Genomic DNA, 13,025 nt, shown 5'->3' on the forward strand with positions numbered 1-13,025 from the left:
TTGTTTAATGTAGGTCTTTTGGTACTGCAGTGTAGTAACTGTACAGAGCTCAATACGTAGCTACAGCAACAGTCCTTGGAGCTCAGAGAACAGGATCTTGGCTCTTAGGGAAGGCCTACTGGGGAGCTTTCATAAAATCATAGAGTTGGAAGAGACCACAAGGGCCGTCCAGTCCAACTCTCTGCCATACAGGAAAAACACAATTAAAGCATCTAATCTCTGCTTAAAACCTTCCAAAGAAGGGTGAACCCTTCTTTCTGGAGAATGTGTTGGGTTAAAGATGTTGTGTCCGTTGAGGAAAGGCTGATTGTTTGTGTGAACTAAGTGGAGATGTGCTTGTGTGTTCTATTATTGTTCTATTATGTGTAACTTCATTGGGGAGGAGCTGGGAGTTACTAGCTCCTCCCCAATGGAGCTCAGCTAAGAGGGAACGTCAATAGGGGTATTTTGCATAGATGCAGTTTATTATAATGCAGTCAGCTGTGGTATGCATGAATTTGTGGCTGTGATTTGATGGCCCTGTTGGAAGAGAAGATCCATCAACAGCAAATTGGTGGCCCTATTGGAAGAGAAGGTCTAGCAATCTGAATTGTGTCTATCTATTCAGCATATTAGAGAGCATGATGTTTTCTTCGATAGAATGCAGCAGACTCTCTACAGACCTCACAACCTCTGAAGATGCTTGCCATAGGTGCAGGCGAAACGTCAGGAGAGAATGCCTCTAGAACATGGTCATATAGCCCGAAAAAAACTACAACAACCCAGTGATTCCGGCCATAAAAGCCTTTGACAATACAATCTTGACAGTATGGTATGGAGTCTCCTTCTCTAGGGGTTTTCAAACAGAGGCTGGATTACTTTGTACATCCCTCTATAATAGGAGGGTGGACTGGATGGCCCAGGGGATCTATTTCAAATCTAGGATTCAGGCTGGGTCTAGATTGACAAATAATGCAATTTGAACTGCATTATATGGTCAACATGTACATACATATACAACATTGGAACAACACTGAATTACATTATATGGGCCTACATTGACCACATAATGCAGATTAAACTACATTGTTTGGCACTGTACACTCTCTCTCTGTAACAATGGTGGTCTACAAAACTGTGTCAGTAAATTCAGTACCTGAAACATCATCATCATATTTATTTATTTATTATTCGAACTTATATGCCGCCACTCCCCTGGGGCTCGGAGCAGCTTAGAAGAATGGCTAAAATCTAACACAATTTAAAACAGCAATATCAAAAATGTAAGGCCTGTCAAAACATGTATGTCTTACATGCCCTGCGGAAAGCTGATAGGTCCGGCAAGGCACGGACTTCAGGTAGAAGAGTATTCCAGAGTGATGGTGCCACTGCTGTAAAGGCTCTGCGTCTGGTTGCTGTTAGACGCAAGGTCTTGACACTGGGAATTTCCAATAGATCTTGGTCCTCAGAACGGAGGGATCTCTGGGGTTGTAGGGAGTGAGGCGGTCCCTCAGGTACATCAGCCCCAGACCATGCAAGGCCTTAAAGGTGAGTACCATCACTTTGAAAGTGATCCGGTGCTCAATTGGTAACCAGTGCAGCTGCAGTAAGATTGGTGTTATGTGGCATCTCATCGGAATTCCCGCAAGAAGCCGATTGACTTTTCTCAAACTATGGGATTCAAAGTAATTTACAAATATGTGCAAAAGCTGAAATTTAATTGAACTATTAACAGAATCAAGAGATTACAAGTAATTTAAAAGCATGCCTGCTAAATTGCGATCTGAAAACAGAATCCAAAGTGTTACCACTGTCACACAGAGACAACTAACTGAGAAGCTATCAATATGCATATGTGTATGAATGAAAATTTGCCAAAATGTCCATTACATTTGACCAGAAGGATCAAAAATTTCTCAAAAATAATGAAAGTTGGTGAAAAAAGAAGTGGAAAGAGGGTGAGAGCTTTTCAGAATGCATGGAAGTATTTAAAAAATCACAATAATAGCTCAACTAGAAAGGCAAGTCATTAACCAAAATCAAGAGGTCAAAGTAGACACAAATGAGACACTCGTGGTTAATAAACAGTTTTTAAAAGTTAGAGGAAGAGAAGTATTCCTTCACAAAACAGTTTTGTCTATAAGGGAACAAAAAAGAATGGAAATGTGAACAAGCTTGTGACTATTTTATCAGTAATGGCATTTCAAGAATTTTTAAAAAACTGCCATCAGTCTCGGGATGGAGCAAAAGGGATTGCTTGCTTCATAACAAGGAAGCAGTGAAAGAGGATATGGAGACTACAGAAAAATAGACTCAATTCTTTGCATCTGTTTTCACTGAAGATGATGTAGGGCAGATACCCATGACTGAACTGATATTTTTAAGAACGTTCTTACAATTGGCATCTATACCAGAGGACTTCAAAAGACACTCCACTAACAATTTTATAAAAGGAACCCAGAGGAAATTATAGGTCAGTTAACTTATCACTTGTTCAGAGTGAACTGGTGGAGAGCAGTATTAAAGGTAAAATGACCAAAAAGACAACTCTTCCTGAAGGAGAATCAACAACTTCTATGGAGCGAGATTTGTTTCAGAGTTGTTTGGGAATATCAACAAGCATGTGGACAGGGTGGTCCAGTAAACAAAATGTACTGGGCGTTTCAGTGGATTTTTGCTCACTTACCAAATATTTTTGAGCAAATAGAATTGCAAAAGACCCCAAGGACCAACCAATCAAACCACTCTGCCATGCAGGAATACACAATCAAAGCACATCCTGTTCTTTTGCACCTGCGGAGTGAAGGTCTGGTAGTGTTTGTATGACTGCACTGCATACACTACCCCAAGGCACAGGAGGCAGTTCAGGTGCCCATCCTTGTCAGAGATTTTCCCCCACACTAGACACTTTAAAAAAGATCTCATGGAAGACATAGCTGAATAGAAATATTGTAGTCAGAGAGTCAGAGAAGACGGGTAACTGAGAAAACAGTCCAAGGTCCGAGCTGAAAACAAAGGAATCAAAGGAAGAAGATTACACAAAACAGTAGTTGCAAACTGTAAACAAAACGAACAAACTAGGAAAAATGTTTTTAGAGAGGCAAAAGTCAACAGTTGCTATGCTTGCTGCTGCAGACAAAAAGAAACTGCGTTTTGGAAAAACCCGCCTACTTATACTGGCATGGAGGGTGGGTGGGTTACCAGGAAAATGTATCATTGAAGCTTTAAAATATTCCAAGTGTGCTCTGTACAGATGCTGAATAACCCATTTGTGTAATTCACAGAGACTATGACAAAGAACCGGATTTGTTTTTATTGGGAATGATGGATGATCAAATCGAGCCAACATGGAGGAGTGCTACAATACAGAATTACTCTGGCAAGATTGTTCTATGCAAAGATATGGAAGAATATGGAAAATCCAACACAGGAAGATTGGATAATGAAAATATTTGAACTAGCAGAAATGGACAAATTATCTATTTTGATAAAGATGAAAATCATTGTGGGGGATTATGAAAGATTGGGACTATTTTAAGAAAGAGGAGAGAAAATATTAAGTGTGGAGATTGAAAATTAGTATTCAAGAACGGGAACTGCTTGCTTTTTCATTGCAACCATGTGGTCCTCTGTACCGATATCACCTTTCTACCAAAGCTGGTCTCTGCCTTCTACAATAACCAGGGCATTGTCCTCCCTGCCTTTTTTCAACTCTCTTTGACTTCCCTGGAATAGAAACTCAACCTCAATATCAGAAAGGCACTTCTCTTTTATAGGGACAGAATGTGCGCCTTTCATAAAACTGCGCACCTTTTCGTGATGTATCGACAAGCAAGGTCTTTTGGTCTCCCCACAGAGACTGTCACAGTGGATCGCCTCTGCTACCAATTGGTTCACAAGCCACCTCCAGCCAGCATATGCCCTTGCACATGATATTCCTCTGTGGCATTCCCCGGACTCCGTCTGCAGGGCCGCCATCTGGTCTAACCCATTGACTGTTGTCTCACACTAACATATGGACTCTAGATCTCACCAGGACACTGACTTCGGGCGATCTATTATCTCCTCCTGCATCTCTTAGATCACCTGTGCCCACAGTATCTCTCGCTGACATTGCCTCCCAAATATGTGTATAAACTCAGGTCTTAAAGATTCCAATTAAATATAATCTTTGTTTATTGAATTATTCAAGCAGCATATACTACTCTCAATGTTTTTGGCACTTCTAGTTTACCAAGGGCCCATCCAGGCCACTCAACTCCAAGCCAGGATGACACCTGGCTTCTCCATCACCTTAAAAGAATGATGAGGGTGGCTTGAGTCAAAATGATATTTTTCTTCTATTGTTCGCATGATCTTTTTGCACCACAATGGCAGTTATTTTATACCATGCCTACCTTTTTCAAATAACAACAGTTATTTGTTATCATTGCACTTTTATGTTGGTGACTGAAGTTCAACAAGTTTATGGCACTGCCTTCATACTGTTATTCTTCTTGTCTAATAAACTTGAGGAAATGTTTTGCACTATCTCTAACTTGGTGTTGCATTTCCCACCTTCCTGCACCTAAGCTTGCTGGTCTCCAATTGTGTGATTCATAGAGACCACGAAGAATGAAAACAGAATGAAAGACATCCAGAGACCACTGTAGACTCAAACAATTATGGATCTGGACCAAACTTGGCACAAGCACTCAATACGCCCAAATATGAGCACAGATGGAGTTTGGGGAAAATAGACCTTGACATTTGGGAGTTATAGTCACTGAGATTCACAGTTCACCTACAATCTAAGAGCATTCTGAACCCGACAAATGACAGAATCGGGGCAAACTTCCCACACAGAATCCCCATGACCATCAGAAAATACTTAAGGCCATCCAATCCAACTCCCTTCATAAGGGCAAGAAAATGTAATCAAAGTCTTCCTGACAAAGAGCCATCCAGTCATAGATATAGATAGGTAGATATGATTTACACGCACACATATATAGTATAGATTTGAAAGGGACCCTTAAAGAAGGACAATTACGTGTTGCATGTTCCAGGGTGGGCAAACCAGACACTCTCCACATCAACACTGACAAAGAAACAGCAAGAAATACTGTTTACCCGCAAGCATCAAGAAATTACATATATTAGAAACCAACACTTTTTCGTTACTTTATTTTCCAGATCAACAGACTGGGCCACAGCAACGCATGGCAGGGGACAGCTAGTTTATAATAACAATTCTTCTGCCGTTCAATTCTACAATTCCACATATATTTTTTTTACAAAATTAATACTTCCCTTTCAGGAAAGAACATTACCAACAGAAGAAAAATCAAAATATATAGATTCCAACGTAGACAGTGTACTGTATAGTACATTCCAGTCTAGCAGACAGTAGCCAACTAGGTTACTCTGCAAATCATTTTCTGCATATTTTTGTCCACAGACTCATTGTTACATTTAGACTCAAGCAGGAGAGTGTTTGATGCTTCTTATTCAATAATACTCCTTCTTAAGCAGTTCAGCACTAAGCTGGTGACGACCAACAGTAGGAAATGTGTCTTTATCCGCAGGCAGCCAAAAATGTACCATCTCATTTTGGAGTAATTTAACCAATAAGATGATTTAGGGGACAGTTCAATGGCACCAGTTTTGGAAGGCAAAAGCAGAGGGAAGGGATATAAATCAAAGGTGACTGGCAGGTAAAGGATATATGCAGCAATCAGCCAAACCATGAGCACACTGGCACAAATTCAACAAGATCATTTATAAAAAATTTAAGTCAGAAATACACAAAAGGGGGTCTAGTGCTAACTAAATCCACAGATAGATTACATGCCACTGAAATAAACACTTCCAGATGCTGGTGTACAAAAACCTTTCACAGAAAGAAATGTTTTCTTTCATAGATTTGAAGAGAGGAACTTTGGGTAAAGGGGAGAGAGAGGGAAACAAGGGCTTCATATTGAGACCTGACTTCCTACTGCTTTAACAGAATTGGTTATTTTCTCCCGAATACAAAGAGTAACAGACAAGAAAAGAATATCCTGAAAAGAAAAGAAAAAACAGGACTAACCTTTAGGACAGTTTGAGTGAAAATGAACAAAATCTGGCTGCCAGTTCTAAAAAATAAAGAGAAACTAAAAAAAAAACCAGGGGAATTCCAGACAGGAAACAATCAGGGCCAGCTAGCATCTCCCAACAAAGGATTGCCCCAGGCAGGAAGCAACCAGGCTTTGAAGCTGTAAGGCTATTCAATGCTAATCAAGGTCGCCAACTGCAACATTCACACTTGCCTCCAACAGACAAGAGTTCTTTCTCCCACTCTAGACATCCCACAGATATATAAACCTCACTTGCCTAGTTTCCAACAGACCTCACAACCTCTGAGAATGCCTGCCATAGATGTGGGCAAAATGTCAGGAGAGAATGCTTCCCAGTGATTCCGGCCATGAAAGCCTTCGACAACAATGGCAAGAATGTTGCCCTGACAGAAAGTAGATTTCCCAAGAATTGCCCCTGCACACCTCAGTTTTAGAAAGGTATCTTTGATGGGAAGTTAATACATAATACAAAATCTATACAAGGAATCAGACCTTCCATCATCTGAACAAAACCATTTAACAGCAACAAATTGGTAATTAGGGCTACCTTTGTTGAGTCTCCTTTGTGGAGAGAAAAAGTGGAGTATTAATTAATTAATTAATAATTATTGTTATTAATAATAATAACTCAGTCCAGTTTTTACTCCTGCAGTACCTCAACTGTTTTGCTTCATATTAATACAATTCACAAAGCTGATAAAAAATGGCATTTATATTGCTTTATATTAGAGGTCTGTGTATGCATCTTTTCTTCTTCTTTCATACTAGCTGAGCTTGACACATTTCATGTAATCACATCCAATTATTATTATTTGATAATAAACAGTAACATTTAGAAGATGGGTCACATATTCTGGAAGGGAATGATTATTTACAGCATTGTGGCAGCAAAGAAAATCAGAGAGGTGAGATTTCACTCTTTTAGGCATCTGCCATTCCCTTAATATTTTGTTGCTTCAGCTTGTAATCTGTGTCTGATCAATTTTTATCCCTCTCTTCAGAGCTCTAGATTTGCATCAGCTTGACAGGCACAGCAAAAAATATGCACCGCTCAATATTCTTAATTTTTAATGGAAAACTCTGGAGTACTTTCTTTTAGATGGTCAGACAACAACTATTGTTTTGCAGTCCTGATAACTGCACTAACATTGCATCAATTAAGTTTGCCAATATGTACTGCTAATATAATGCATGGCATACAATGGGGGGGGGGGGGAATCAATATTCAACACAAGCCTCTGTGGAAGGCCCAAAATAGCACTGGGAAGCAGAGAACACTTGCATGCATTTTGTATGTATTTTGGTTGTAAGAAAGCTAATCACTTACAAAGAATTGCCAGTAGAAATCTAGCCATAACCAGAGGTAAGTCAAGGTTACAGTTTGGGGAGGAGACAATGCTCAAGGAACAAGGGCATAAGAAGTAGCTAAGAGTAGAATAAATGGAGATGGTTGGACTGTTGGTTCTCCAGTTGTTTCGTAAGGTGCACAAAGTAGTTGATTTGACACAAAGGAAGGAAAGAAAGGGTAGACTGCAAAACTTTAGTATTAAGAAATGCACCAAGGAACGTAGTGCTTTAAATACACATGCTTTAAATACAAAGTGTACTTTTTTATTCATATATCTTTGGTTGAAGGAAAAAGCCAAAGAAGTGGCTGGAAGGGAGGGGGATATTACTGTAAACAATACACTAAGAAAGGAATGTACAACTTCACAAAAGTAATATTATGGAACCCACAGTAATGCAGTCAGTAGAGACTCAGATTATGATAATGGTCTGTAGGATACACATAGCCCAAAATACTTGAGTAAAACCCACTAGATGGAGCCTAGCTGATGAACCCATCATCCCCCATTTCCAAGAAGAGAGTGGTCTGTTGCCTATGGGTTCCATCTTCATTTCCAGCCTACACCAAAGAGGGCAAAAATATAAAAGGTAGACATCAAATAAAGAGATTGATGTTAGCCTCTACCAGGGTGGATTCCTCCAGCTTCAGATCATCTAATAACTTGTCTTTAAACAATATATTGCAGCCGATCATTGTTTATCCTAGGAGCCCTGCATTATCTGTATCCTTCTCACTAGATACCACTCTATAAAGTAATATTAAATATTGTTATCACCAGTATTCCCTGATAGCGCAGCATGTTAAAACACTGAACTGCTGAACTTGCTGACCCAAAGGTTGGTGGTTTGAATCTGCAGGATGGGGTGCACTCCCATTATTAGACCCAGCTTATGCCAACCTAGCAGTTCGAAAACATGCAAATGTGAATAGATCAATAGGTTCTGCCTTGGCAGGAAGGTAATAGCGCTCCATGCAGTCATGCTGGCCACATGATCTTGGAGGCGTCTACGGACAAAGCTGGCTCTTCGGCTTAGAAATGGAGATTAGCATCACCCCCCAGAGACGGAAATGACTAGACTTAATGTCAGAGGAAACTTTCACCTTTATCTATCCCCAGAAAAAGTGAGTCCACACTTAGCAGTCTATCACCAACGTACAGTGTGTCCCAAATATTGTATCACTTTGCACAGCCATGAGTTTGGGCTGGAAAAAGTAATTTTAACCCAATTTCCATGGCAGATCTCTTGATATGGCATCAAGATCGTGATGCCCACTGGCTCACCACATGCCTTGCCTATTTCTGCCTTTTATTCTGAGGGCAAGGGGAAAAGGACTCAATGTGAATAAGAAATACACGAGCAGCTCTTGTTTGAGGAAGAAAACGCAGGGAACAACTTAATGCAGTTGCCAAGCAGTAGCTTATTGTATGTGACGCCCCTTCGTTTTTCTATTCTGTGTTACATCCTGTATTAAATTGATATGAAACTTAAACTTGGGCAAAAGCCCAAGCAGGAAAATACTTTGCAAGTTCAGAAGTTTATATATTCTTTTAAAATAATTTATATCCCATAGCATCGGGTTATTCCCACCAGAGAATGCCAACTTATTTTTCATTTAGACAATTATTTTTCATTTAGTGAGAGACACTTTTGGGCCTACTGCCAGAACAACTTCACCCGAGGTGCTCAATAATCTCTTGGAAACTCACAGCCTGTCATATTTTTATGCTCTAGCATAAAACACTATTTTTGAATGACTATATTGTCGGCACACATGGATTAATTTCAAGCCAGCAACAAATATGAGAGGGAAACTGACAAAAATACCTGGGCTGCAAATCATGCAATTAAAAGAATGCCAGCAATAAAGTGTAATTCAGGACTATGGCTGCAAGCTAATTACGGATTTATTCAGCCATCATTTCCCTCTTAAATGACTGAAGATAAATAACGACATTTCACTATCAATAAATTTGATATTCTTTACTGGAGGAAACAATGCATCACTTGTTATTCATCATATGTTACTCAATGCACAATGTGTGATCCATTACTTTTACATTACTTTACTAACTACAGACCTTTATTTATTTACGATATTTATTTACTCTATTTGTATACCGCCTTTCTCAGCCCACAGACAACTCAAGACGGTTTATAGAGGCAAAATTCAATGCCCAGCAACATAATCAAACAGGGGTCCCCAAACTACGGCCCGGGGGGTGGATACGGCCCTCCAAGGTCATTTACCCGGCCCTTGCTCAGGGTCAATCTAAATCCGAAATGACTTGAAAGCACACAACAACATCCTATCTTATCAGCCAAAATCATGCCCACACTTCCCCTTGAAATACTAATAAGTTTATATTTGTTAAATTGTTCTTCATTTTAATTATTGTATTGTATTTATTGCGCCTTGAGTCGCCTTCAGGCTGAGAAAGGCAGTATATAAATATGGTAAATAAATAATAATAAATAAATAAATTTTTGCACTACAAATAAGATATGTGCAGTGTTTTTAGGAATTCATTCGTGCTTTTTTCAAATTATAATCTGGCCCTCCAACAGTTTGAGGGACTGTGACCTGGCCCTCTGTTTAAAAAGTTTGAGGAACCCTGTCATAAAACAGTTAAAACATTTTACATTGTTATTTAATTGTATTTTTTTAATCTTAAAAATGGAGAAATGTCCAAACAATGAAAATAACCCCTTTTCAACTATCAGTAGTATGTTACTTTGAATAGCCAAAATAATAATGATACCTGCAATTATTACATTATTTCACAAAAATAAACTAATCATGAGTAACTCTGTCAACATTACTACTCACCCCCATTGGTAATTTACACATAATAATCTTACTTGGAAACTATTCTTTCTAAGCTCTGGGTAAAAACCAGATGCATAACAATGGGTTGGGCCCAGACTATTTGAAAAACTGTATCTCTGCATACAAACCAGTTTGGACACTGCAATCTGCAGAGGAGGCCCTGCTCTCAGTCCCACCCCTATTTCAAGCACAGTTGGAGGGAATGAGAAAGGGAGCCTTCTCCATGATTGCTCCCTGCCTCTGGAACATCCTTCCCAAAGAACTAAAAATTGTCCCCTCCTTCCTCTCCTTCAAAAAGCTTCTAAAAAGTCACCTATGTACCCTAGCCTATAGACAGGAGGAGGATTATCGTTGTATATATCCTTGCCTACATATTCTCTTAGTTTTAATGTTTTAGTATAATTTTAAGAGTGTATCTATTAATATGTTGCACATTTGTGTATGGTATTATGTTATGTTTATTTAAGTTTGCTGTTTTATAATTTTATCAAGTTTGTTTACCCCACTGTTTGATTTTTTATCTGTTGTTTTTGGCATTGAATGTTTGCCACTATGTCCCCTGAGTCCCCTCGGGGAAATAGGGTGGGTTATAAATAATAATAATAATAATAATAATAATAATAATAATTCTTGCACAAGTTCAACAAATTGTAGCTGTTGTCTTGGTCATGAAAATATAGCAAAATCCCAGATAAAGCAACATTTAAAACTGTCTACACATTTTCCTGACAGTTGTTCTTTTTGCTAACTAATAGGGAGGGATTGGTCCCTGGAATCATAGTAATTGGGACTTTAGAGGAACTGACTGCAATGCTAGAACTCATGACTCTGGGACAGGATAAAGAAAGTTATAGTCCAACAGGAACTTTTCTGGAAAGGTGATTGTATCAAGCTCAGGGAAATACTCAGTGGAGTATCAGTACTAGAAACACTAAAGGAAAAGAAACCCATCCTGAAATATCAATAGCTGAAAGTATAATCACAAACCATTCTATGGAAGATGAAAAGTGAGAAACATCTGAAAAAGTCAATGTGCAGCCAGCAACAGCCTCAACACGGGATGGGTACTTTTAATAATACTGCAATATCTATAATTTAAAATAACGACCCACTTACATTTTTAGAAGCTACAAGTCTTTAAAAAGTAAACAAAATATTTTATAATTAAAAGGAAATACTTAAAAGAAAAGGATGTATTTCGAGAGAAAAAAATAAAGGAAATGTCATTTTATTTCACAAAAGAATTGCACCATTTTTAAAAGGGGAATTACAGCTGCCACAAATTGTTCTCAACAATTCCTAAGCTTCTTCATTTGACCACTTGAAAATCAAAGTTCCTTAAGATGATAAATATAGCTTCTTATAGCTCTGTTATTACATACTGTATATGAGGAAAGGGGCCCAATCTGATTGCCATAGCGTCGAATGGCCTCTCTGATGTGGGCAGGCTGGATGGCATCGCTCTGGGCCTCTCCGCCACAAGCTGCAGTGCTCTGCAAAAGACAGACACACACACACACACATACAGTGTTGGAATCAAAAACACACAAATGTATACACTGGGTGCTGATTATGAAAACTGACCTAGACACATGACTTTTGTTATTGTTCTTTATTATTGTTTCAGTTTGTGCTTTATAGATTATAGCAAGACTTTGATTCTTTAGATCATGCAAACTTTTGGCTTGTGCTGCAATGTTTTATTGTCCTGATGCATCATCTGTTAGGAGAGAATACAGAGAAACTGGATAGTTTTCAATCAGTAAGAGGGTCAAGCAAGGTTGCATATTATCACCTTGTCTGTTTCACTTGTATGATATATAGATGACACCATACTACTAGCAGTAAATAACAAAGACTTAGAATTATTTTTGGAAGAAAATGCAAAACTGTGTTTGCAATTGAACACTAAGAAAACAAAAAATAATAACTGGATTGTTGTAGGTTTTTTCGGGCTGTATGGCCCCCGGTGGTGCAGTGGGTTAAAGCACTGAGCTGCTGAGCTTGTTGATCGAAAGGTCGCAGGTTCGATTCCGGGGAGCAGCGTGAGCTTCCGCTGTCAGCCTTAGCTTCTGCCAACCTAGCAGTTCGAAAACATGCAAATGTGAGTAGATCAATAGGTACCGCTCAGGTGGGAAGGTAATGGCGCTCCATGCAGTCATGCTGGCCACATGACCTTGGAGGTGTCTACGGACAACACCGGCTCTTTGGCTTAGAAATGGAGATGAGCACCACACCCCAGAGTCAGACATGACTGGACTTAATGTCAGGGGACAACCTTTATGGCCCTTCTAGAGGCACACTCTCCTGACGTTTTGCCTGCATCTATGGCAAGCATCCTCAGAGGTTGTGAGGTCTGACCTCACAACCTCTGAGGATGCTTGCCATAGATGCAGGCGAAACGTCAGGAGAGAATGCCTCTAGAACATAGCCATACAGCCTGAAAAAACCTACAACAACCCAGTGATACCGGCCATCAAAGCCTTCGACAATACAAAATAATAACTACAGATTATTTATATAGCTTTTAAGCAGATGGTACAAACAATAAAATAATGCAAGATTTTTCAAACCTTGGCTCTGTCATTAATCAGAATGGACACTGCAATTAAAAAATCAGAAGGACAACGACTATTTAGGTCAGTTTGAAACTGGTATTGAAGAAAGCAGTTTCACTGTGTGTATGTTTGGAGTGTAAATTCTGGAAGAAGGCCTGGAAGGTGATTACACAATTGCAGAAGCTGGCCTGCAAAGGGTTCCAGGATCTGCAG

The 13,025-nt window shown here is 39.2% G+C and overlaps 1 protein-coding gene across 3 annotated transcripts in view; it reads right to left on the reverse strand.

The window, feature by feature from the left end:
- SUPT3H (SPT3 homolog, SAGA and STAGA complex component) overlaps positions 1 to 13,025 on the reverse strand; it is a 224,290-nt gene that overhangs the window by 25,612 nt on the left and 185,653 nt on the right. For all 3 annotated transcript variants that reach the window (XM_060785475.2, XM_060785491.2, XM_060785484.2), the window contains one exon: positions 11,637 to 11,747. In XM_060785475.2, coding sequence (XP_060641458.2) covers positions 11,637 to 11,747 — 111 coding nt within the window. The remainder of the gene's footprint in view (positions 1 to 11,636; positions 11,748 to 13,025) is intronic.

This window comes from Anolis sagrei, chromosome 1 (genome assembly GCF_037176765.1).
Source record: "Anolis sagrei isolate rAnoSag1 chromosome 1, rAnoSag1.mat, whole genome shotgun sequence".
Taxonomy (NCBI): Eukaryota; Metazoa; Chordata; class Lepidosauria; order Squamata; family Dactyloidae; genus Anolis; species Anolis sagrei.